The following is a 21,752-nucleotide window of genomic DNA, read 5'->3' as shown; positions in this document are numbered from 1 at the left end:
TTGAACGCACAATTACAGGCAGAAGTGCAGAACGTGCAGGCGCAACTAGCGCAGCGGCGACAACAGCAGACGCAACAGTCGCAAACGCACAGGGAGAACTCCACCCAGCTGAACAAGAGACCTGTAAGAGGAGCCAAACGCAACCGGACGAATGTGCTAAGCACCACCACCGAGTCGGAAGAGGAAGACCCTCACGACAACGAGGAGGTTATGGAGGACAATGCCGGAACGATGCCGAAGGAGCAAGAGGCGAAGGACGAAGAGCCGAAGAGCTCCAGGGACAGTGTCCTCAAAGAGATCGCGAGAACCGGCATGCCGGCGGTGACCAGACCATCGATTCTCGGCCGCACGAGGGTCTTGGAAGACGCATGGTCGCCGGAGGACGCGGATACTGAACTACCTGCGGGTGACACTCAGGAGAGGGATGGTCAGAGCATGGCACTCCGAGCCCTCTCACAGAGAGTGGAGGAGCTGTTCGCGATGGTGACGAGTCAACGCTCCAAGAAAGAAGAGCCGCCTGCAAAAGGTGGCAAGGAAAAATCCGTCAAGGATAAAAGTAAAGGAGGGAAGGGCGAGGGCCGCAGTCACTGCGACTGTCAACATGGCGCCTCGCGGTGGAGGTACAGGGGGGCGTGACCTCCTTCCCCGGCACCTGCTGCGAATTCCACGGTCGGCGAGTTGTGGACGACCGTGGTTAAGAAGGGTAAAAGAAGAGGCGCAAACAAAGCGCCTCCCCAGACAAGTACGAGCGGTACTAGGGCCCCGAAGCTGGTTTCCACGTCCCATAAAGGGACAGGTACCGCAGCCAAGGGACCCGTTCCCAAGCCCGGACCCGACAGGAGGGGCAAGGGTAAGGGTGCTAACGATGCAGCGAAACAGCAGCAACAGTCACCCAAAAATGGGAAAAGAAGGGTTCCTCGTACGGCGGCCGTCATTTTGACGTGCCCTGACGGGGAATACGCGGAGACCATAAGGACGGTGCGATCCGCGATAAAATTGTCGGAGCTCGGGATAGAACAAGCTCCGAACGTGAGGCGCACGGCTACTGGAGCAATTAAGCTCGAAATAGCCGTCCCCGGTAGCGCGGAGAAGGCCAACGTGTTGGCCTTCCGCATGAGAGTTGCGCTGGAAGGGAAAGAAGGCGTGAGGGTCTCTCGCCCCGAGCTGTCACGTCACAGTCAGTTCACTTAAGCCCCGTCTACAATCAGTCGGAAGACGTAGTCGGATGTCGCGCGCATGCGCACAACCGTGATTTTTACGTGTCGGCTGTCGTCGAAAGTCGGGCGTCGTTGTCGCTCGGAAGATGGCCAAGTCCCATCTTTTACGACAACGACATCAGTTTTAACCTCCAAGATGACGGAAGAAAATATTACTGTTGATGAGGTTATTATCAATATTGTGCGAGATAATAAATGTATTTATGATAAAACGGACGCTTATTATAAAAACAGTAATAAAAAAAAGGATATATGGAAAATGATTGCTTTTCAATTAAAAGATGTTTATAACGTGGATATGTCAGGTAAATATATATTATCAAAATAAATCAACCTGTTCTCTCAAATATATTAGTTATACATTATTTATCTATAATAAAACAATACCAAACCATGTATCTTTTTATATAAGCTGAAAATGTCGAGAAACGATGGTCAGCACTTCGAGACATGTTTGGCCGCGAAGAAAGGAAAAAAAAACTGCCACCATCAGGATCAGGATATAGCGAAAGTAAAGAGTGGCATCTGTACCGACCACTACTCTTCTTATCATCGCATATTGCTCATAGAAAGTAAATAATTAACCAATAAATTATTCTTTATGTATCATATCTTGTGCATCATATTTGTGTTATAAACTATTTTACTTTATTCCTAGGACACAGGGATCGCTCATAAGAAAACCGATAGAAGGTTCGAGCTCTCAGCCAGTACGCTTGCAGCAAGTTTGTTCCCAGCTTGAGTCATCAAAAGAGTATGAAGCTATTCTGGAAGAAGAGATATCTCAGGATATGTGTAGTTCTCCAATAATTGATCACGCTTACGGTGAACCACAAATCATCGGTAAAATGATTTCTTTTTAATTTGTTAATCGTGAAACACATAAAAAGACATTATTTGACATTATTATTTTTAATTTTAGATAATAATGCTCAATATCGTCCAGAGTCCGTAACAAGACCACTATCTAGTTGCAGTAGTACCAGCTCGTTTTCGTCAACTCCCACAAGTTCAAGAGCAATGATTTCATGTATGAAGCCAACACCAAAAAAAATTGTGCCTCCAATGGACGATTTCGCAAAGAGAAAAAAAATGAAAAGTACTCAGTTAGACGAACAACTTTCAGAGGCAGGTACTGTAATATCTGATGCGATGAATACCGTATCAACACTGATTACAAGTACAGTAAATAAAAATAAAGAAAAGGATGGGTATATGCTTGCAATAGAAGAAGGATTAAAACATGTGCCCGGAAAATGTAGAACCCAATGCATCATCGAGGTGCTTCAGGTTATCCAAAAATATGAAATTAGAGAGTAAGATTACTAACAAATTAGAAACTAAAGTTTTGTCACAAAACATTTATACCAAAAAGTACAAAATTAGAAAGTATGATTGTCAATAATGATAAGATTGTTAAGGGAGAGAGAGAAATTATAGAATAAGTTTTTTTTACCAAAAAGTATATACAATTTTATTAAAGATTTATGTACTATTTTTAAAGACGCAATAAAGATATGTGCAATGAAAAGATTAAAGTTGTAAGCCAAGGAATTTGTTTATATCATTTCCCACTGCCATGGAATGCTATCGTCATCAGAAACAAAGTATTGGGCTAAGATGTCACGTTGCCTCATTGCTGCAACCGAACCAATATTCGCACCAACTCGTCCTACTCGATTAATTGCAGAATGTTGTATCGAACTTCGCCAAACTCCTTCGATAAGTTCACCATTAGGACCTTCCCGATCTATAAAATCTTCTTGTATGTAGCGATTGTTTAAATAATTTGTGCTTATAATAAAATTATGAAGACAACATGTGGCTTGTACAATTGCTTCAACAGTTTCTAGTTTAAAACAAATTGATCCTTGGAAAATTTGCCATCTTGCGACAAGAATTCCAAAGGCATTTTCAATTATTCGTCGTGCTCTTGATAATCTGTAATTAAATATACGCTGTTGATTATCAACTAAATTTCTCCTTGCATACGGTCGCATCAAATACTTTTTTAGAGGAAATCCTTCATCACCAACAAGAGCAAAGGGTACAGCAATGTTAGTATGTGGCAAATAAAGTTCTGGTGGTAAAGACACAGTATTATTCTCCAATGCGGTACTCATTTCAGTGTTAGACCAGATGCCGGCATCGTTCAGTGAGCCTAAAGAACAAGTATGTATATAATTATGAGCTAAATATATAATTTTAATTAATTTCAAATAGTTTAATCAATTTACCGTAATCGCCAATATCCAACCATGTAAAACGATAGTGAGCATCACAAATAGCCATTAATACAATGCTGAAACTGCCTTTATAATTATAAAAAGCGCTACCAGATCTTGGAGGAGCTTTAATTCGTATATGCTTGCCGTCAATAGCCCCTATGCAATTTGGAAAATTCCAAAGAGAATTGAAGTCATTCGCTATTTGCAACCACTCATTTTCTTCATTTGGGCATCTCAGATACAGTGGTTGTAAAACATCCCATATTGCCTTACACACTTCAGGAATAATACTGTACATGGTTGATTTTCCTACACGAAAATGCCATGCTGTGGTTGCAGCACTATCTCCATGAGCAAGATAACTAAAAATAAGAAATAATTATTGAATAAAATGCGCCCTGATATTATTTACAAAAAAATATATTACAAAATTTAATATTATAACCTCAATGTAAGAGCGAGACGAAGTTCTGTCGCCAAAGGAGTTCTGTGACTCCTCTTTTCGAGCTTCGGTTTCAATAAATTGTGCAACATGTCGAATTGTTCAACAGACATCCTTGTGAACTTGAATAGCTCTTCGTGATCACTTGCTTTGAAATATTTAAATAAATTCTGATGAGCTCCAAAATTGTGTCTCATTTCTACGGAAAGATGAGGTTTTACCCACCATCTTCGAGAGAGCTTATGTTTTTTCTTTAAAATTGTTCGTATTCTTTGAATTTGTGTCCAAGCCAATAATAAATTATTATAAACCGCAACCAATTTAGTAATATCCATTATGATGTCCACAATTTCGACTCCAACCAAGCATTAACCTATAAACCTCCTATCTCGAACTGATAAACCACCGTAACGACTAACGACACCCAACTCGATTGTAGATTGGTATGTCGAACAAGCGGCTACGACATACGGCTAGCGACATCCGACAAGCGTCTTCCGACTGATTGTAGACGGGGCTTCGCCCCGAGCTACAGGCGGAGATCCGACTGACGGGGCTGAAAGACTCCGTCACGGCGGATGAGATTCGGGCTGCGTTGGCGGAGAAGGGCGGTGTTGCGCCCTCATCTATCCAGCCGGGGGCCTTCAGACGGGCGCCCAACGGAATGAGCACGACCCTGGTGAAATGCCCCTCGTCGCCGTGAACAAAATCGGCAAAGAGACGAGGATCGACATCGGCTGGTCCAGAGCCGGAATACAGGTTCTGGACAAAAGGCCGATGATGTGTTTCAGGTGCCTGGAGACCGGGCACACCAGGGCCAAGTGTCGTAGCGCAGTCGACAGGACCGGCGCTTGCTACAGGTGCGGCGAAACCGGGCACGCGGTCAGCACCTGTGCAGCACCGGTCAGGTGCATTTTATGTGCCGAAGCCGGAAGACAGTGCCAGCACAGGGTAGGAAGTAAGGCCTGCCCTAGTGCCGGCAACAAAAAGGGAAAGGCCTCAAAGAAGGCCAAAAGGAAGAGTGACGATGGGAAACCCCCGCCGCCTTTTCTTGCACAGGGCAAGGGGAAAGCCATCGTCGGAAAGCCGACCAAGAAAGGTGCCGGCAAGAAAAGTGCCGGCAAGAAGGCCACCCCATCGTCGGTGACGCCTGCCCCACCGCCGACGAAGATTGCGGAGAAGGTCCCTCCTAAAGTTACCATAAGGGAGGAGGTGACCCTTGTGGACCATCGGGTGACGGTAACGACGAAAAGGCCGGAAGAACCGATGGTTGGCATAGAAGTGGAATGGCCTGAAGGGGAAGACTCTGTGAGGTGGACGGAGCCTCCTCCCCTGACCACAGGCGATACACGGGATGCAGAACCCGTGAATGAGCCAGCAGAAGGGATGATTCCTCTACCGTTAGAGGGGGAATCTAAGGACATGGAGGTGGAGGGGGAGGACCTCGTACCGAGCTCTCAATAATGCCCCCCCTCCGCCTACTGCAAGTTAATTTAAACCACGCCCGCGCCGCCCAGGATCTCTTCCTGCAGTCGATGGCTGAGCGCGGGTGTGGTCTGGGGGTGGTGGCGGAGCCGTGGCGCGTTTCGGCAGGCCACCCGTGCTGGGCCGTGGATACCACTGGCTCTGCCGCCGTGTATTGGAGGGACCTGCCGAACTGCTTCCCTGCTCACCATGCGAGAGGGGTAGGGGATTCGTGGCGGTCAGATGGGGGTTCATCTCCGTCGTAAGTGTCTATGCCCCTCCGAGCTGGAGCCGGGCGGATTTTGGGGGGGTGCTGCACGACTTAGAAGTGTGCGTGCGCGGGCACCTCCTCACATCGTCCGGCAGGGTCATAGTAGCGGGGGATTTTAACTCCAAGAATCCACTCTGGGACTCCCCCGCTGCTGACCTAAGAGGCCGTATCTTGGAGGGGTGGGCGTCGGGCCTAGGCCTGGTCCTGGTAAACAGGGGCCGGGCCAGCACGTGCGTACGCTGGAATGGATCGTCCATTGTCGATTTGACATGGGCGAGTCCCTCTGCCGTGCGAAGGATTGGGCACTGGGAGGTGGCAATAGGGACGGAAACTCTGTCCGACCACCGTCATATAACGATGGTGGTCGACGCCGCCTCCCAGGAGGTTCTGGCCCAACGCCGACAGTCGGAGAACGTGAGGCGGAGATGGGCCCTGCGGAAGCTAAGCCCCGACCATCTACGTGCGGCGATACTGTGCCTTACGTGGATGGACGAGGAGGGGCCGCGTGACGACGGGGGGAGTACGATGTGGACGACGAGGCGGATCGGCTGCAGGACATGATGTCCCGTGCCTGCGATGCTGCAATGCCTCGCGTCCGGAGGCTTCCCCCCAATCGCGCTACATACTGGTGGACGGATGACATCGCTGCTTTAAGGCGAGCATCCGTCCATCACATGAGGGAGTGGCTCCGCGCAAAGGCGGGCCACGGAGATCGTGACGTAGAGGAAACCAGGGAGGTCTGGCGTGCTGCCCGCCAGGCCCTCTCCGGCGCGATTCGTGCGGCCAAGGAGCGCTCCTGGGGAGAGCTTCTTAGACGAGGATCCGTTGGGGCGCCCTTATAAATTGGTCCTCAACCGTTTGAGGCCATGGACGCCCCCGCTAACGAAAACCCTGGACCCCCGGTTCGCAGGGAGGGTAGTCAGAACCCTGTTCCCTGCGGGGGACGACGGTGCCGTCCTATTTCCGAGGACTCCAGCTCCCGAGTGGAGCGATGAACTGGGGGTCACGGGGGAGGAGCTGACGAGGGCTCTGAAACGGGTCAGGGGAGGTAAAGCTCCTGGCCCGGACGGAATCCCCGAAAGGGTATGGACCTTGGCCGCGGGGGGACTGACCGGCAGGTTACTGGGATTGTATACTCAGTGCCTTAAGGTCGGTCGGTCTTGCCGCTAGCCATCTCTCTGTCCTTTTCTCTATCCCCCCACTCTTTTGACCTCCTCTATATTTCCTCTTACCCCAATGACTTTTAACACCTCCTTCACCGCCTCCCTCCTCTTTCCTTCTTTAACCTCTAGCGCTCTAATTATCACATTTTTCCTCCTCTCTTCACGCTCCTTCCTTTCCATCCTCTTCTCCAACTCTCTTACTTTGTCCCCCACCTCCCCTCCTTCTCCCTCTCCCAATACCCTACCCCCCTTTCCTCCCCCCTCTTTATTTCTTTCCAGCTCCTCTACCTTCCTTTCCAGCCCTTTTATGCAACTCACCAACTTCTCCTTCTCTTCATTCCATTTCTCCTCTCGCTCCTTACACTCTCTTCTTAACTCCTCCACCTCCCCTCTCATCAACCTCCCCTGTTCTCTGAGCCCCTCCTTCATCTCTTCCATCATCTGTCTCAAATCCCCCCCTCCACCTTTTCACCTCCCTCAATTCGTTCATCACCTCCTTCACTTCTTCCCTCCACTTCCTCATATCCTCCCTCCACTCGCTTTTCTCCTTTTCCCCCCAGCCCAGAGTCTTGGGAGGCTTCTTACTTTATCTCTATCCTCCTTCTCCTTCCCTCTCTCTTGCATTTCCACATTTTCTCTTTTCCTCTTTGCGTCCTCTGCTTTCCCGGCGCTCACAGTGCTCCGACGCTGCTGACGCTCCCGCTTCTTGTTCTCTGCGCCCCCGCCCCCCCCCCATCATCATACCCTATCTTCCCGATCATTCTCTCTAGGCCGACTCCCTTCTTATATTCTATCTCCCCGGCCCGTCCTTTTCACCACCCTGCGCGCCGTCTATACCTCACGCATTCCTTGCCCGCGGCCGCTACCGCTCGACGCTTTCCCCTCTTAGCGTTTCGCGTACTCCCTGCCCGGCCCGCTCTCACGCACGCTTTGTATGTATGTATGCTATTTATTGTATTTCCCCATAGAGTTTACAAGGCGTTTTTTGCGAGGAACGTACCCAAACCTCTTACAATTACTTATTAATATAAACCGACTCCCCATGGCCATCTTCCTCTTCTTCCTCCTTCGCTTCTGCAACGGCCCCATCCTTGATCCTCCCTCCTCCCCGTCACCGCTCTTCCCTATTTAGCCCACTCTCTCTTCTTGCCCTTCTCCTTATCATCGGAGCTCATGAGTAGCTTCTCCTCCATCCTGCTTGCGATTTCATCTTCCTCCGATCTCCCTATACTCCTACGCCTTCTCCCTTCCATTTTATCCTCTCTCTCCTCTCTCTCTCTATCTCTCCTTTCCACCGACTTATCCTCATAAATCTTCACCTCTATACTGTTCCCTGCCTTTCTCCTCGCCTCCAACACCCGCCACTTCTCCTCCTCGTCTCCCAGCTTCACCAATATAGTCATCCAGGCTCCTCTCTGTCCCACCACTACCACCTCTCTCACCGTCACCCTCACCTTTAACCCCTCCGCAAATAGCTCCTTTACTTTCTCCCAATTCGACTCCTTGCCTCCCCATTTCTCCTTCTCGACCCTCACAATTACGTTCCTTTTCCTTAGCTCATCCTCGTTTCTTTCGCCCACCCCCGCCCACCATTTCTTCTTCTCAGCCCCTCTCTTGTCGCAATCCTCTCTCTTCCTTTTGCCTCCACTTTGCTCCATTCTTTCTACCTTTCTCTCCAATCTCCTTACTTTCTCCTCAAGCTCCTCTATCCTCTCCTCCTTCCTTTTATCAATCTCTATCTTCTCCTTCGACAGCTTCCTTACTTTCTCCTCAAGCTCCTCTATCCTCTCCTCCTTCCTCCTATCAACCTCTTTCTTCTCCTTCAACAGCTTCCTTATTTTCTCCTCTACAATCCTTTCCACCGCCTCTGCTATTGCTTTCCCCTCGTATTCCATCCTGGGTAGTCTGTAACAAAGTTCATTGTTCACCTCTTCTTTATTCCACTTTCTTCCTCCTCCTCTCTTTCTCTACCTCCTCCCCCCTCCCCCTTCTCCATTCGCCTCTTCCTTCTTCTAAACCCTCCGGCTCCCCTTTTCCTCCCCTTCTTTCCCCTTCTAGTTCTATCATCCATTCTTCTCCTCCCCCTTCCTCATCTAAAACCCATCCCACCGCTTCCTGCCAACTACCATTTCCTGATTCCCATCTCCTACATTCTTCCCACACATGTTCCCACGTTTCCTTCCTAAGTTCACATAACCTACATTTCTTTTTCTTTTCCGTTTCCCAGTATCTGCTCTCTCTCATCTCATTCCCTAATCTAAATCTCGCCACCCTTTTCCATCTACTCTCTCCCCATCCCTTCTTCATATATCCCGGGATACCCTCTCCTTTTATTAGCTTGTACTATTTATTATAATCTGAATTCTCGATCCTCTCCCATCTCTCTCTCCTTTGCAACTCCTTATCTCCTCCAAACAGTTTGTAAAACCATTCGTCTCCATCTTCTCTCAGCCTTTCCAGTTCTTTCAACTCTACTCCTCTGTCTTCGAAGAATTTTCCTCTTTCTCTCTCCCAGCTTGAGCCTTTTTTCCCTTCCTTCTCTCTTCTCTTCAATTCCTCCCAGCATAGCCTCGCCAGTTCACTTCCTCTACCCTCCTCTAACTTTTTCTCGAATCTCCATGCCCTCATTCCTGCCCTCCCTCTTAACTTCTCCCTTTGCATCTCCTCCCTAACCAGATACCACGGTGTTCTCCCATCTACTCCCAAGACCCATCTGATATACCTCTCTTCCGTCCTTTCCATTCCTTCCCTTTCTTTCCATCCCCATATTTCCGCTCCATATCCCAACACCGTCCACACCAGTCTATCAAACAGCCACAATCTTTTTCCCCAGTCTCTCTCAAATCTCCTCTTCCCTATTCCCCAGACCTTCCCCATCACTGCAGCCGCCTTCTTAATTCTTTCCCTTACCTGCGCTTCCTGTCCTCCATTCCTTTGAAACACGTACCCTAAATATCGAAATTCCTTCACCTCTCCTAATTCTTTTCCTGCCCATCTCCACCTTCTCTTACTATCCCTCCCTCCTCCTTTCCTAAACCTCATTATTTTTGTTTTCCCCACGTTCAGTTCCAATCTTTTCCTGCTTAGATACCCTTCCAGTCTCTCCAACATGCTCCTCATTTGGTCCTCATCCTCCGTCATCAACACTACGTCATCCGCATATGCCAAGGTATACACCCTCTTACCTCCTATCATTACTCCTCCCCATTTCACTCTGCCCATTTTCTGTTCCATATCCACCAACAACACGTTGAACAACAGCGGGCTCAACGGGCACCCCTGCCTTACACCCCTTCCCGTCCAGAACTCTTCTCCCATTCCTTCTCCTACTCTTACCCTACTTCTCGTCTCCTCCGTTTTCCTCACCAGCCCTTCCCTTATTCCCCTTTCTCTCATTGCTTTTAATAGTACTCCTCTATCCACCGAGTCGAACGCCGCCTTAAGGTCCACAAAACATACTATCAATTTTTCCCCTTCTTTTCCAGCCTTCTGTTCACCAAGTAGTTCAGCATAGATGTTGTCTATGGTTCCCATCCCCCTTCTAAAACCTGTCTGATTTTGTGGCACTATTTTCTTTCCCTCTATCTCCTCTCTTAACCTTGCAACCGCATGCTTCCAGGCCGCGGCCCCTTTATAAAGGGGCACCCCGTATGGTCCTCCGTAGGGTAGAGTGGGCAGCAGCCATGACCCGGACGAGCCCAACACGGGCAGGAGGACAAGCAGAAGCGCCACCAACGCAACCTGAGGCGCTAATAGCAGAGGCAGCGGTACCATCGGCAGGGCCGGCGGTTGAGCCCAGTGGGTTAAACTTATCGCCGGAGGTAACGACCGGCGAAAAGGTACCGCCGGAGGTAAAGACCGGCGCGCTTAGGATGTGAAGCGTTCCGAGGATGGGCGCGCGTATTAACCTAGTTTTCATGTATCAAAAGTTTAGTTTTTGTTTATAGGTACAGATACGCTGCGCGTATCAATGACAACCCCATCCGGCGCAAGTAGGAAATAAGTTTAGTAGGATAAGCGGTTGAGTGTTGGCTCCCGAGCCCAAATTTACGGGCATAAATTGCCGTCGGTTAAATTCCATTTTATTTTGAGTTTCGGCCTAAGCGCGACAAGTGTCAGAGAATTTTAATGCGCGAACCGAGGCATACCGCGCAACTTAAAGGCTTAGGCCACACACAATCTTTCGATGGTCGGCGCGGCCGCGACATTGCGAACCAGCGCTCGCACGTCAATCGGGGTCACCGATGGCTCACCAACGGGACCCACAGAGGGGTCACGAGTGACCGCGGGTCAAATTCGGAGGCGCGTTCGCGAAATCGTGAACCAATGGCCTCACGCGAGGCGGGGCCATGGGTGATTCACCCGCGGGACCGATTGATCGATCAGGGCAGGTCGGCGTAGCGAACGGACATCCAGGTAGGGAAATCGCGGACAACACGAAATCCGCGGGAACCGATAGTCGGTGACTGATGTACGACACCTAGTATACGCGAAAACCGGGTCGACGTCAAAGCCCGGCCACGCAAAGGTCGAGTGACGTGACCGCCCGCGATCTAGTCACCCGAGCGTCATCGCCGGGAACAAAGAGCGGATACCGGTTAGGAATATCACACAGATGAGCCATCGGGGGTCGGCGTCGACGGCCGACGACACTAGGTATACCCGGACGTCTTTTGCGAGAAGTCGGTCCGGATGCATGTATTAAAGCGCGGGGTAGGACGTGCGCACAGGTCGGCGCCAAGAAAAGTCAAAAATTCAACGAGATAAAAAACCACTACCCTGGAGCCAGGAGAGTGAGTCGTCCGGAAGGCGTGGCCACCGGAAATTTCCATCGAGAACTTCTGGAATGTTCGCCGGTAGTAGAAAAAGTTGTTATTGCGCCGCGGCGAACGTTCGAGAAAGTGAAAGCGGCCGTGAAGTCGCGGTGGGGGTAGCGGCCGTAAGTGGGGGAGCCACTGAGAGCAGCGGCACTCGAGGCAGTCTCTCGAGGATAACCGGCGCGCTAACATGTTATCGAGATTATACCCCGCGATCGCGTTAAGTCCCGCGAATGTAAGTCGAGTGTTAATAATAATAGTTAACCGGTTTCCCTAACAATCGGGAACGCCCGCGAAACGCGTTAAACATCGCCGAAACAAAAGGCGAAAGATATCGAGATACCGAAAAGGACTTGCGTGCGTTTGGCGAATTGTGCGAACGCCATCTTGTGCGAAATAAGTTTGTGAACAACCAAGTGTGTGTAAACCAAAGCCTGCGAATAAATGGAATAATTATTTGCAAAATAAATACGAAATTGTCGATTAATTACATCCCACTCACCTGATCAAGCGGATGTCAGCCATCTTGGACAGTCGTTGATCCGGATCGGAGATTATCGTCGGTGATTCATTAGTGAGAGGCGGAGAACGGCCATCCGTAACGAGAATCTAGAAAAGTGCAGTCGTTATTAAGTTAACTTACCAAGTTGCGTATACTTACCTCAGGCGCGCGGCGGTCAGCCATCTTAGCCGGGCGTTGGTCCTGGACGTTGATTAATACCTATGATCCACGGGGCGGCGGCACGGACGAGGCATCCGTAGCAAAAACCTGAAATTACAATAAATTAACCAAGTTAATTTACCAAGATACGCATACTTTTACCCGTGGCAGCCGATGGTCAGACATCTCGGCCGCGCGTTGATCCTGGTCGGTGGTTAGCACCTATGATCCATGGGGAGACGGCACAGACGCGCCATCCGTTGCGGGAACCTGAAAATTTAATGAATTTTAGAAGTTAGTTAACCAACGCACTGATACTTACCTGATGACGCGGTGGTCCGCTATCTTTGTCCTGCGTTGATTTAGGGTGGCGATTGAAGTCGATGATCCGAGGATTGAGGCTGGAAGTCGTCCATCCGCGGCGGGAACCTGAAAATAAAGAAGGATTAATTAGTTCGATGACACGTTCGTAAAGTATTGCTAGGAATCACGTATACTTACCTTCTCGGTGAACAGAGGTCAAACCGAGTGGCGACCGTTAGACGGACAGATAGCCGCGCGAGTCGGGCCTAAAACGTGCCGTTCGGTCACAACCTCTCCGCCAGAATGGCTGTGTACACCTTATATAAAGACGGCATTATTGTCACCCCTCTATACTCCTCCGCTCTTTTTCTTTCCCTTTTTTTACGATTGGCGCAATTATTCCCTCCTTCCAATTTTCCGGCCATCCTCCCCCCTTCCATATCCTATTGATATATTTCCATGCCCAATTCTCCAACTCCTTCCCCCCTCGCTTCCAAACCTCGCCTGGAATCCCATCCCTTTCCATTGCCTTTCCATCCTTTAACTTCTTTATAACTCTCCTCATTTCTTCTAGACTTATCTCCTCTTCCTCCTCTCCTTCCTTTACCTCCCTCCCACCTTCCTTCCCCATCCTCATCCTCCCCTCTACTCCTCCCAACAACTTCATAAAGTGTTCTTTCCATTCTTCCTCTTCTATTCCTTCTTCAATTCCCCTCCTTTTTTCTCTCTCCTTATTTACTATCTCCCATACCTCTGCCTCCCTCCTTGCTCCCTCCACTTTTCTCTCCCATCTCTGGTTCTCTTCTTCCTTCTTCCTCTTACACAGCTCCCTAAACTCCTTCCTCTTTTCTTTGTAACCTCTGCCCTTTTCTCTTTCTTTCCTCCAATCCCTTAATTTTCTTCTTGCCTCTTTCTTCATTTCTCGACACTCCTTATCCCACCATCCTACCTTCCCTTTCTTCTTTCCCTCCATTTCCTTCTCTACCCCTTTTATTGCCTCTGTTATTCTTGTTTCCATTTCTTCCCATTCCTTATTCAACTCTTCCACTTTTTCTTCCACCTCTCCTATTTTTTCAATAAACCTTTTTGCTCCTTCCTCGTTCCATATCCCCCTGCTTCTCTTCTTCCACCCACTTCTTCTGCCTTCCTCCTCGTTCCCCCTTCTCACTACTATTTCCAAGGGGTGATGATCCGAATCCACTCTATCCCCCACTATCATGCTCTCTATCTTCTCTCTTACTTCTCCTTCCCCTATTACATAGTCAATCACCGTATCTCCTCTTCCCCCCGTGAAAGTAAACTCCCCCTCCTCATCTCCTTTCACATTTCCATTGAAAATTTCCCATCCTCTCTCCTCTAAGCTATTTACCAGCAGCCTCCCCTCTCTATCTATCTTCTAATCCTTTGAATTTCTTCCCCCTCCCAACCTTCCTCCCCCTCCTTTTCCTCTATCCTCCCCCTTTCTTGTCCAGTCCTCGCATTAAAATCTCCCCCAATTATCGTGAACCTTCCTTCTTTTTTCTTTTCCATTATATGTCCCAACTCCTGTAAGATCTCCTCCATCTCCTCTTTTTTTGCATATACCCCTATAATACTCCGGTTCTCGCCATCTATCCTAACCTTTCCTGCTATCACACCCTCCCTATCTATTTCTATTTCCGTTCCCTTCTCTTTTATCCCTTTTCTTATTCCCATTATCATCCCTTATATTGCTCTCCCTTTTTTATTCTTCTTCTTCGCTATTTGCACTCCCCATTCGTACCCTTTTGGCAGCCTTCCCCTTATTCTTTCCCAGCCCTTTTCTCCTATCCAAGTCTCTACCATGACTAACACATCTTCTTTCTTCAGACCTTCCCAGAAATCTTTATCTTTATTTTCCAAACCAGCTACGTTCCAGAATACCATCCTCCAAACTACTTTACTTCCCCCCACCTCTTCTCCTCTTCCCCCCGTATTACCACTCTCCACCTCCCCCCTCTAGCCTCTTCACCTCTTATCCTCTCGTCTCCATTCCTACTCCTCTCATTCCTCCTTCTCCTTCCCTCCTCTCTCCCCTCTCTCTTCCTCCTCCCCCTCCACCTCTCTCATTCTCTCCTCAAGTTCCTCCCTCTTCTCCTTCTCCTTTTCTACTCCTCTTATATCTGTCCTGTCCGATCCCTCTCCCTCTTCTACTCCCCCTGCTTCTGCCCTTCATTTCTCTTGTCTTCTTCCTCTTTCCCTTTCCCTGCCTCCCAACACCTTCCTCTACTATCACTGAGCATGTCTCTTACCTCATCCCATACCCACCATTCCCCATCTATCCATACCTTTCCCTGCCCTATCCGCACTCTTTTACCCTCTCCCCTTGCCTTCCATGCAATTTGATTTACCCTTCTTCTTATCCTCCTTTCTTCCCATGTTAGATCTTCCTCGATCCAAGTATTTTCATCTTTCAATTTTCACTTATTTCTCATTATTCTTGCCTTCTCTTCCTCACTTCCCACTCTTACCACTGCCATACCTCCCTTCTCTCTCCTTCCCACTTCTATTTTTCTGATTTCCTCTATCTTAACCTCCACTCCTATCTTTTTCATCACCTCCTCTATTCCCTCCTTTATTCCTCCCGCCTCCTCTTTTACTCCTTTTATCACAACATTTTTCTTCCTTTCTCCCCTCTCCTTCATTTCGTACCTCTTCTCCAGCATTTCTACCCTCTCCTTCCAATCAGGTTCCTCTCTCCCCTCCCCCCTTCTCAGACCTGCGCCTCCTTCTGCACCTTTTCCTCCTTCGTGCCCTCCCTCCTTAGGCTCCATTCTCATTCCTTCCAGTTTTCGTTCCAAATCCTCTATTCTCTTCTTAAACTCCTCTCTCTCCACGCTCCACTTCTCCTCTCGCGCTCTTAACTCGTTCCTTATCTTCTCCACTTCTCTTCCTTGCTCCTTGAAGCCCTTCATTTCGTACCTCCTCTCCAGCATTTCTACCTTCTCCTTCCAATCAGGTTCCTCTCTCCCCTACCCCCTTCTCAGACCTGCGCCTCCTTCTGCACCTTTTCCTCCTTCGTGCCCTCCCTCCTTAGGCTCCATTCTCATCCCTTCCAGTTTTCGTTCCAAATCCTCTATTCTCTTCTTAAACTCCTCTCTCTCCACGCTCCACTTCTCCTCTCGCGCTCTTAACTCGTTCCTTATCTTCTCCACTTCTCTTCCTTGCTCCTTGAAGCCCTTCATTTCGTACCTCCTCTCCAGCATTTCTACCTTCTCCTTCCAATCAGGTTCCTCTCTCCCCTACCCCCTTCTCAGACCTGCGCCTCCTTCTGCACCTTTTCCTCCTTCGTGCCCTCCCTCCTTAGGCTCCATTCTCATCCCTTCCAGTTTTCGTTCCAAATCCTCTATTCTCTTCTTAAACTCCTCTCTCTCCACGCTCCACTTCTCCTCTCGCGCTCTTAACTCGTTCCTTATCTTCTCCACTTCTCTTCCTTGCTCCTTGAAGCCCTCCCTTAACTCTTCTCTCATGCTCCTAAAGCCCTCTCTCAATTCGCCAATTATCTCCCTCATCTCCTTTTCACCTACCTCCGTTTCCGTTTTAGGCGACCTTGCCGTCATATTGCTTCTCTTGAATACTGCATCCTTCTCTTCCCCCCCACTCTTATCTAAATCATCCCTCTTCCTTTTCCAAAACTCATCTAAGGTTCCCGTGCTCCCCGTGCTCCCCGTACTCCCTCTTCTGCCTCTATCCTTTTCTTTTAATTTATCTGTCGCCTTCTTTATCTCCGTTCCGCTTTCTTTCTCTTCACTCATCTCTGCCTACTCTGTGTCTCACTTCTTCCTCTACCTGTGCTATACTCTATGCTCTGCCACGCCCCACCGCACGTACCTCCGTTCCCCTGCCGAGTCGCTCCTCTATACTGTCTCTCGTTCTCGCCCTACCCAGCGCTACCGCAAGCGTCTCGGCTCACTTGTCGCGTCGCCCCTCTACCCCAGCTATTGTTCGTGCCGTACCCTTTGTCCGAGCCCCGTCACTCTTTCTCCCTATACTCCCTTTTCCTGCTCCTCCACCACTCTCTCCTCTCTTCTCCACGCTCACTCACCTTTGCTCCTCCCTTCTCGCACACTCTCGCCCTCCTCCGCCTCCTCTGTCTCTCCTTAATCTTCACTTTATACTCGCACACTCTCACACGCTGTCAACTTACTCGCACCGGAAACGGAAGTCCCACGCACGCTTTCTCCTCCGTACCCTTTTTCCTCCTCTATCTTCCTCACTCACACTTTCCCTCCACTTCCACACACACTCTCGCTCCTCCACTCTCTCCCTCTCACTCTCTCACCTCCACCAACACTCTCCTACGCTCTCACAACACTGCCAAATGAACTCGCCTAACCGCTACGTGACACACTCTATCGCACCGAAAACGGAAGTCCCGCAGGCACGGTATGATGCTGTTGACTACTATACGCGCGATCATTTGCAGGCCCTCGAATTGCGGTAAAACTAACGTTCTGATTAGCTTGCTGGAAAGTCCGCACGGTGTACGTTTCGAAAACGTGTACGTGTACTCGAAATCGTTGCAACAGCCGAAATACCGATATCTGAAGAATTTATTGACATCGATCGACGAAATCGGCTACTTTACGTTCTCCAATAACAGTGACGTCATTTCACCGAGCGACGCGCGGCCAAACTCGATCTTCGTCTTCGATGACGTGGCGTGCGATAAGCAAGACGCTGTGAGAGAGTATTTCTCAATGGGCAGGCACTCGAGCGTCGACTGCTTTTATCTCTGTCAGACGTACGCGAGAATACTTAAACATCTGATACGCGACAACGCGAATCTCCTGATCCTGTTCAAGCAGGATGGTACCAATTTGAAACACGTGTACAATGAACACGTAAATACCGACATGTCGTACAATGAATTTTGCGCGTTGTCACAATTGTTGGCAACAAAAGTACGGATTCGCGGTGATAAACAAGGACAGCGCGCTTTCGAACGGTCGATACAGAAATGGATTTAACGTGTTCGCGATACCGTAAAAGCGATCAGTCGTTGCCGATACCTCGCCGGAGGTGAAACGTTAGCGTTATAGAGATCGACAGTCTGCTTTTTCTTCTACGATGGCCGCGATCGATGTGAGCGAGAATATTCACGAACGCAAGAAGATCGTGAAAGAGATTGCGAAAACAAGTGATTCGATTCGCAAGAAACTTCGCGCTTTGAAGACCGGTAAGATCGAGAAGGACATTGAGTTGGACACGCACTTTAAGCCTTTCATCGGACCGCTGAAAAAGATCGTCGATAACTCGAGCTTGATCGCGGTGAAGAAAGAGGAGCCGACGGAGAACGACGCTGACGCGGGAATCGAAACGTTACCCGTTCAACAGCGCTGGGAGGAGGAGGAGGATGCTACACCGAAGAGAAAGAGGAAACGATTAGACTCCTGGTCGGATCGCTCACCGACACCGCGTAAATTTACTAAAACAAAACGATCGAAAGCTCCACTGAATAAACCACCGATAACCTCTACACCGTTCGCGACAACGCGAACCGTACAACCTACAATGTCGGAATTACCCGCGAGCGATGATGTTTTCGAAATCACGGACGACTCGATCGCGACGTCCGTTCGAAAGCAGTTGTAAACACCGGAGGGTAGAGAAACATTTTTCGAAACGTTGCAAGATCTTTTGGGTCCACTGGGCCGAGAGTACATCGGGGCTTTTCTGAGCGCCGATCCAAAGATAGACACCGTATACGGCGTTTATCTCAGCAAGGATGGAATAATGTTCGGTAATAAACGTTTTAACGTGGACAACGCGGATAACATTTTTATCGATGACGTACATTACATTGGCACACCCGGTATTTACGAGTTGATTTTCAAGAGAATACCCGATGACGAGATCTATACGGAGGACAATTAGCAAAAGTACAAGAACCTGCTGTTGGCAACGAGTGCTCATAAATTCAAGCACGATCCTCACGAGCGAGTACTGGCCAACAAGGGATACAAGTATAAACACGTGTTGTGCCGCCGCCTTGAATTGGAGATCAGGGCCGGCACCGAGTTCTTTGGATCCGCCGATTAGAGGGAGAGAGGACACTGGCGATATTTAGTTAGCAGTCACGTTTAATAAAAGATAGTTTTATTAATACACTTGTGGATATTCACTACCCTGACTTGCGGGTTACAATTAACGTTTCGTTGACTCGCGGTACGCGCTCTGTTCTTAGACTGCCCGCCGTTCCTTGGAAGGGCGGGCTTTTTATCGCCTCGGCATTGCTGACTTAGCAGTCAGCGATTTTGACTTCGCGATCAACGTCCTAGCGGGCTGGTGATATCCCGAATGACCATATATGGTCATTACCGCGACGCGTGCTGGCTTTCGCGTCATCGGTCCTCGTCGCTAGGGTCGGATTACCAAGTAATCCGGCCCTCGGTGTTGCCAGGTGCCATACTTTATCGCGAATACGTTGTGCGCTCACAACATCCCTTCCCCCGCGGAAAAAGAAAAACTGAGGTATTCGAAGTTTTTCGTTATTTATTTATTTGTGTTTTTCTTTTTCCTGAGAGGTTACACTCTAATTTTCTTATATGCTAATATGTATGCTGTGATTTTTCCTTTTAAATTCTTAATGATTCCCTTTTTTCTTTATTACATAAATAATTACAAGTATAATGCTTACTACTACTACTATTATGGTCGCGGAACCTACAGGATATACAATATTCTTATTCGAAAAAACGCTGGGTTGGTTATTTTCCACTTCTTTTTTAATTTCATCTAGACTTAAACTTAATTTTATTAATTCCGACGGATCTTTGATTACTGGTTCTAACTTTATTTCTTTTTCGGAGTCTAATTTGTTGTCTAAGGTTATACTTTTGTCTATGGTATTAGTTATATTTAATTCTGGTAAATACATTTGTACATGTTTAGTATAAATTTGGTTTTTTGTTTCTAAAATTATATCTGGTGTAGTTATTTTACAATTATCGCGTAATGTTATTTTTCCGGTTTTTTCTATTTTAATTTTATTTTCTGGCATCTCATTACACTGAATTATTATTTCCGATATTTTTGGAGTGGAATATAACCATGTTTGGGGTTCGGCTAATGTTATCCAAAATGTTACGTTTGAGATGATGTGGCGTTGTCCACGGTTTTCTATGTATCTAGGCGTTTTTATATAAAGCTGCACCTCGCTTGGTGCATTCGCAGTTACAAAATATACGGGAAAATTTTGATCGCATATAAATTTAGTAGTTTCTCGCGTACATTTATTTAATTCGCTTTCCTTTAATATTATATAATTATGATTTTTTCGGTTTATTCCTAATAGCGTGTGTGAGGGTTCTAGTAATGTGAATACATTATGGTCGTTGTGTATTGGTACGGATGTAATTTTTATAATTTCGTATATCGAGTATGCTACTATTGGAAACGCGAGGATAGTGTATACGTTCGCATTGTCGTAGTACGCGCTTACGACTACGTATTTTTGAATAGTGTTCCAGTTTTCTGTCTGGATTTTAAATGGAAAGTTTAGTCCTCTGGTTAAGTGTGAGGTTGCCTCCTTTAATTCTACGACTATATTCTCTAATGGAAGTACGCGTGTAAGTAGAATGTCATTTTGTGCATATGTTAGATAGTCTGTAATATCGTTTATGTCTGTCGTGAGGTCAGCTAGGATAGCGGTTATCAATAGTATTTGTTCGTCTATTTCCTCTCGGTGTATGAATTGGTCGTGCAGTTTCCTTGTAACGTTTGCCAGTAAATTTTCGTTGTGTGATAGCGTTTGCTCTAATTTTTCCATGTGGCCTAATGTGGCGTTGATGATCTTCAGCTGGTTCTTTGCTGCGTGCTGTAGCGTTTGTTGCTGGTTATCAAGCATTTGTATTTGTTCGTTGATTATTTTTGCATCTTCAGCATCCATGGTACCAAATAAAGTTTTACTTATCTGGCCGATGGCATCGATTAAGCCTCGTTTAATTACGGGTGCTTTGTAAATTGTTTGTAGATGTTCTAGGGCGCGTGTCGTTCTATCGTTTTCTCTTTTCGTGGTTCGAAGAGCAATTTGACATGTATTTTTGATGTCTCCAGTGGCATAATTGCAAAGTTCTTCGGTGTGCCCTAGGTATCTTTGAAGCTGCTGATGTCTGGTTTTTAATGCGGTTACGTCTATGCGTATCGCTAATTTCCATGTTGCTTTCGTTTGCTGCAGGTGTCCGATTCTCTCGAAATAGATACCTGGCTCGTTGATAAATTGCGTCACTTCGTACGGTGGTACGGGCAACGCCGACGCTCCTGTTGTGAGGTGCTGATAGAGGATGAGAAAATTTATAACGATGCGTAATTTTATTTCTCTTGAAACGTCAGATTTTTTATTTACTTTTTCTTTATGTTTCTGGGGTAGGCGGACGTTCGCCGGTGCGCTATTAGCTCGCGTCGTGATCTCATGTTTCACCGCCGTGGTGTGTGTTAGCTTATCGTTTTCCAGATGAAATATATCGCAAAAATCGTCGCATCTCTGCTCTAACGCCTTCTCCTCTTTATTATTTAAAAATTTTATGCGTTTTTTACGTAATTTCTCGCGTTGTTCTTGAATTGAGTTGCGCTCTTCAGTCGCGGGTAATGTGAGTCCGTCAACCGTGTCATTAACCGGCATCTCTTCTCGAGTTACATCTGCAGGTGTGAGCATCTGTACTGTCTTCCCGGTGACGTTTAATTTGCTTCTCAGACAAGTGGAATCTATTGGTTTTATCATGCAACTTCCGATAAAAACTCCAGAAATAGGTTTTACACGTTTTACAATACCTCTCCTATTTCGATCTGCACCTGTCGTCTGTATGATTGTTTTACTGCGGGGGGGTTGAATTAGCTTCTTATACGGTTGGAGCTTAAGATTTACTCCGCCGATTCTCAATACGTTTTTCCCATGGAGACAGTCAGCTCTGTGCTTTTTGATAAAATCGATTCCTAGTATTCCTTCATAATCCACCGGGAAGTCGTCGTTTACCACGTATATTGTGTGGCGTATGACTTGTTTTCCCAATTTTATTGTGGCTTTTATTTTTCCAAGGGTGTACAGTTGGTGTCCTGTTATCCCTGTCAGTGCTAGTTTCTGTTCACGCATTTGTGTATTGCCTTTCAAATTTCCTATTTTGATAAAGGTTAGTGCTGCTCCGGAATCGATCAAAAAATTCATTTTTC

The 21,752-nt window shown here is 47.7% G+C and overlaps 2 protein-coding genes across 2 annotated transcripts; one reads left to right on the top strand and one right to left on the bottom strand.

The window, feature by feature from the left end:
• Nucleotides 1–1,220: 1,220 nt before the first annotated feature.
• LOC139784945 (uncharacterized) lies at nt 1,221–2,792 on the top strand. Its single transcript, XM_071724112.1, has 4 exons — nt 1,221–1,522; nt 1,630–1,789; nt 1,876–2,060; nt 2,140–2,792. Exons 1-4 carry the CDS (start codon nt 1,237–1,239, stop codon nt 2,535–2,537), a joined length of 1,029 nt encoding a protein of 342 aa, XP_071580213.1. The 5' UTR covers nt 1,221–1,236; the 3' UTR covers nt 2,538–2,792.
• A 97-nt stretch (nt 2,793–2,889) lies between these two features.
• LOC139784941 (uncharacterized) lies at nt 2,890–4,390 on the bottom strand. The gene is made up of 5 exons (XM_071724110.1): nt 3,891–4,390; nt 3,455–3,807; nt 3,225–3,378; nt 3,050–3,158; nt 2,890–2,967 (listed from the first exon to the last, which is right to left on the bottom strand). The coding sequence occupies exons 1-5, from the start codon at nt 4,220–4,222 to the stop codon at nt 2,890–2,892; spliced, it is 1,026 nt and encodes a 341-aa protein (XP_071580211.1). The 5' UTR covers nt 4,223–4,390.
• Between the last annotated feature and the right edge of the window lie 17,362 nt (nt 4,391–21,752).

This window comes from Temnothorax nylanderi, unplaced genomic scaffold (assembly GCF_030848795.1).
Source record: "Temnothorax nylanderi isolate EJ_2023f unplaced genomic scaffold, tnyl_v1.0 TNYL_tig0711_pilon, whole genome shotgun sequence".
NCBI classification, from domain to species: Eukaryota; Metazoa; Arthropoda; class Insecta; order Hymenoptera; family Formicidae; genus Temnothorax; species Temnothorax nylanderi.
This window is presented reverse-complemented; position numbering and strand designations above follow the sequence as displayed.

Excerpts from the sequence above, each read along its gene's own strand:
- LOC139784941 (XM_071724110.1), bottom strand. The coding sequence starts at position 4,222 with ATGGATATTACTAAATTGGTTGCGGTTTATAATAATTTATTATTGGCT. Across the intron at positions 3,159-3,224 it reads GAAGGATTTCCTCTAAAAAA|ATTATCAAGAGCACGACGAA; the intron begins GTATTTGATGCG and ends ATTTAATTACAG. Across the intron at positions 2,968-3,049 it reads TAGAAACTGTTGAAGCAATT|ATCGGGAAGGTCCTAATGGT; the intron begins GTACAAGCCACA and ends AAGATTTTATAG.
- LOC139784945 (XM_071724112.1), top strand. The coding sequence starts at position 1,237 with ATGCGCACAACCGTGATTTTTACGTGTCGGCTGTCGTCGAAAGTCGGG. Across the intron at positions 1,790-1,875 it reads TCGCATATTGCTCATAGAAA|GACACAGGGATCGCTCATAA; the intron begins GTAAATAATTAA and ends CTTTATTCCTAG. Across the intron at positions 2,061-2,139 it reads CGGTGAACCACAAATCATCG|ATAATAATGCTCAATATCGT; the intron begins GTAAAATGATTT and ends TTTTAATTTTAG.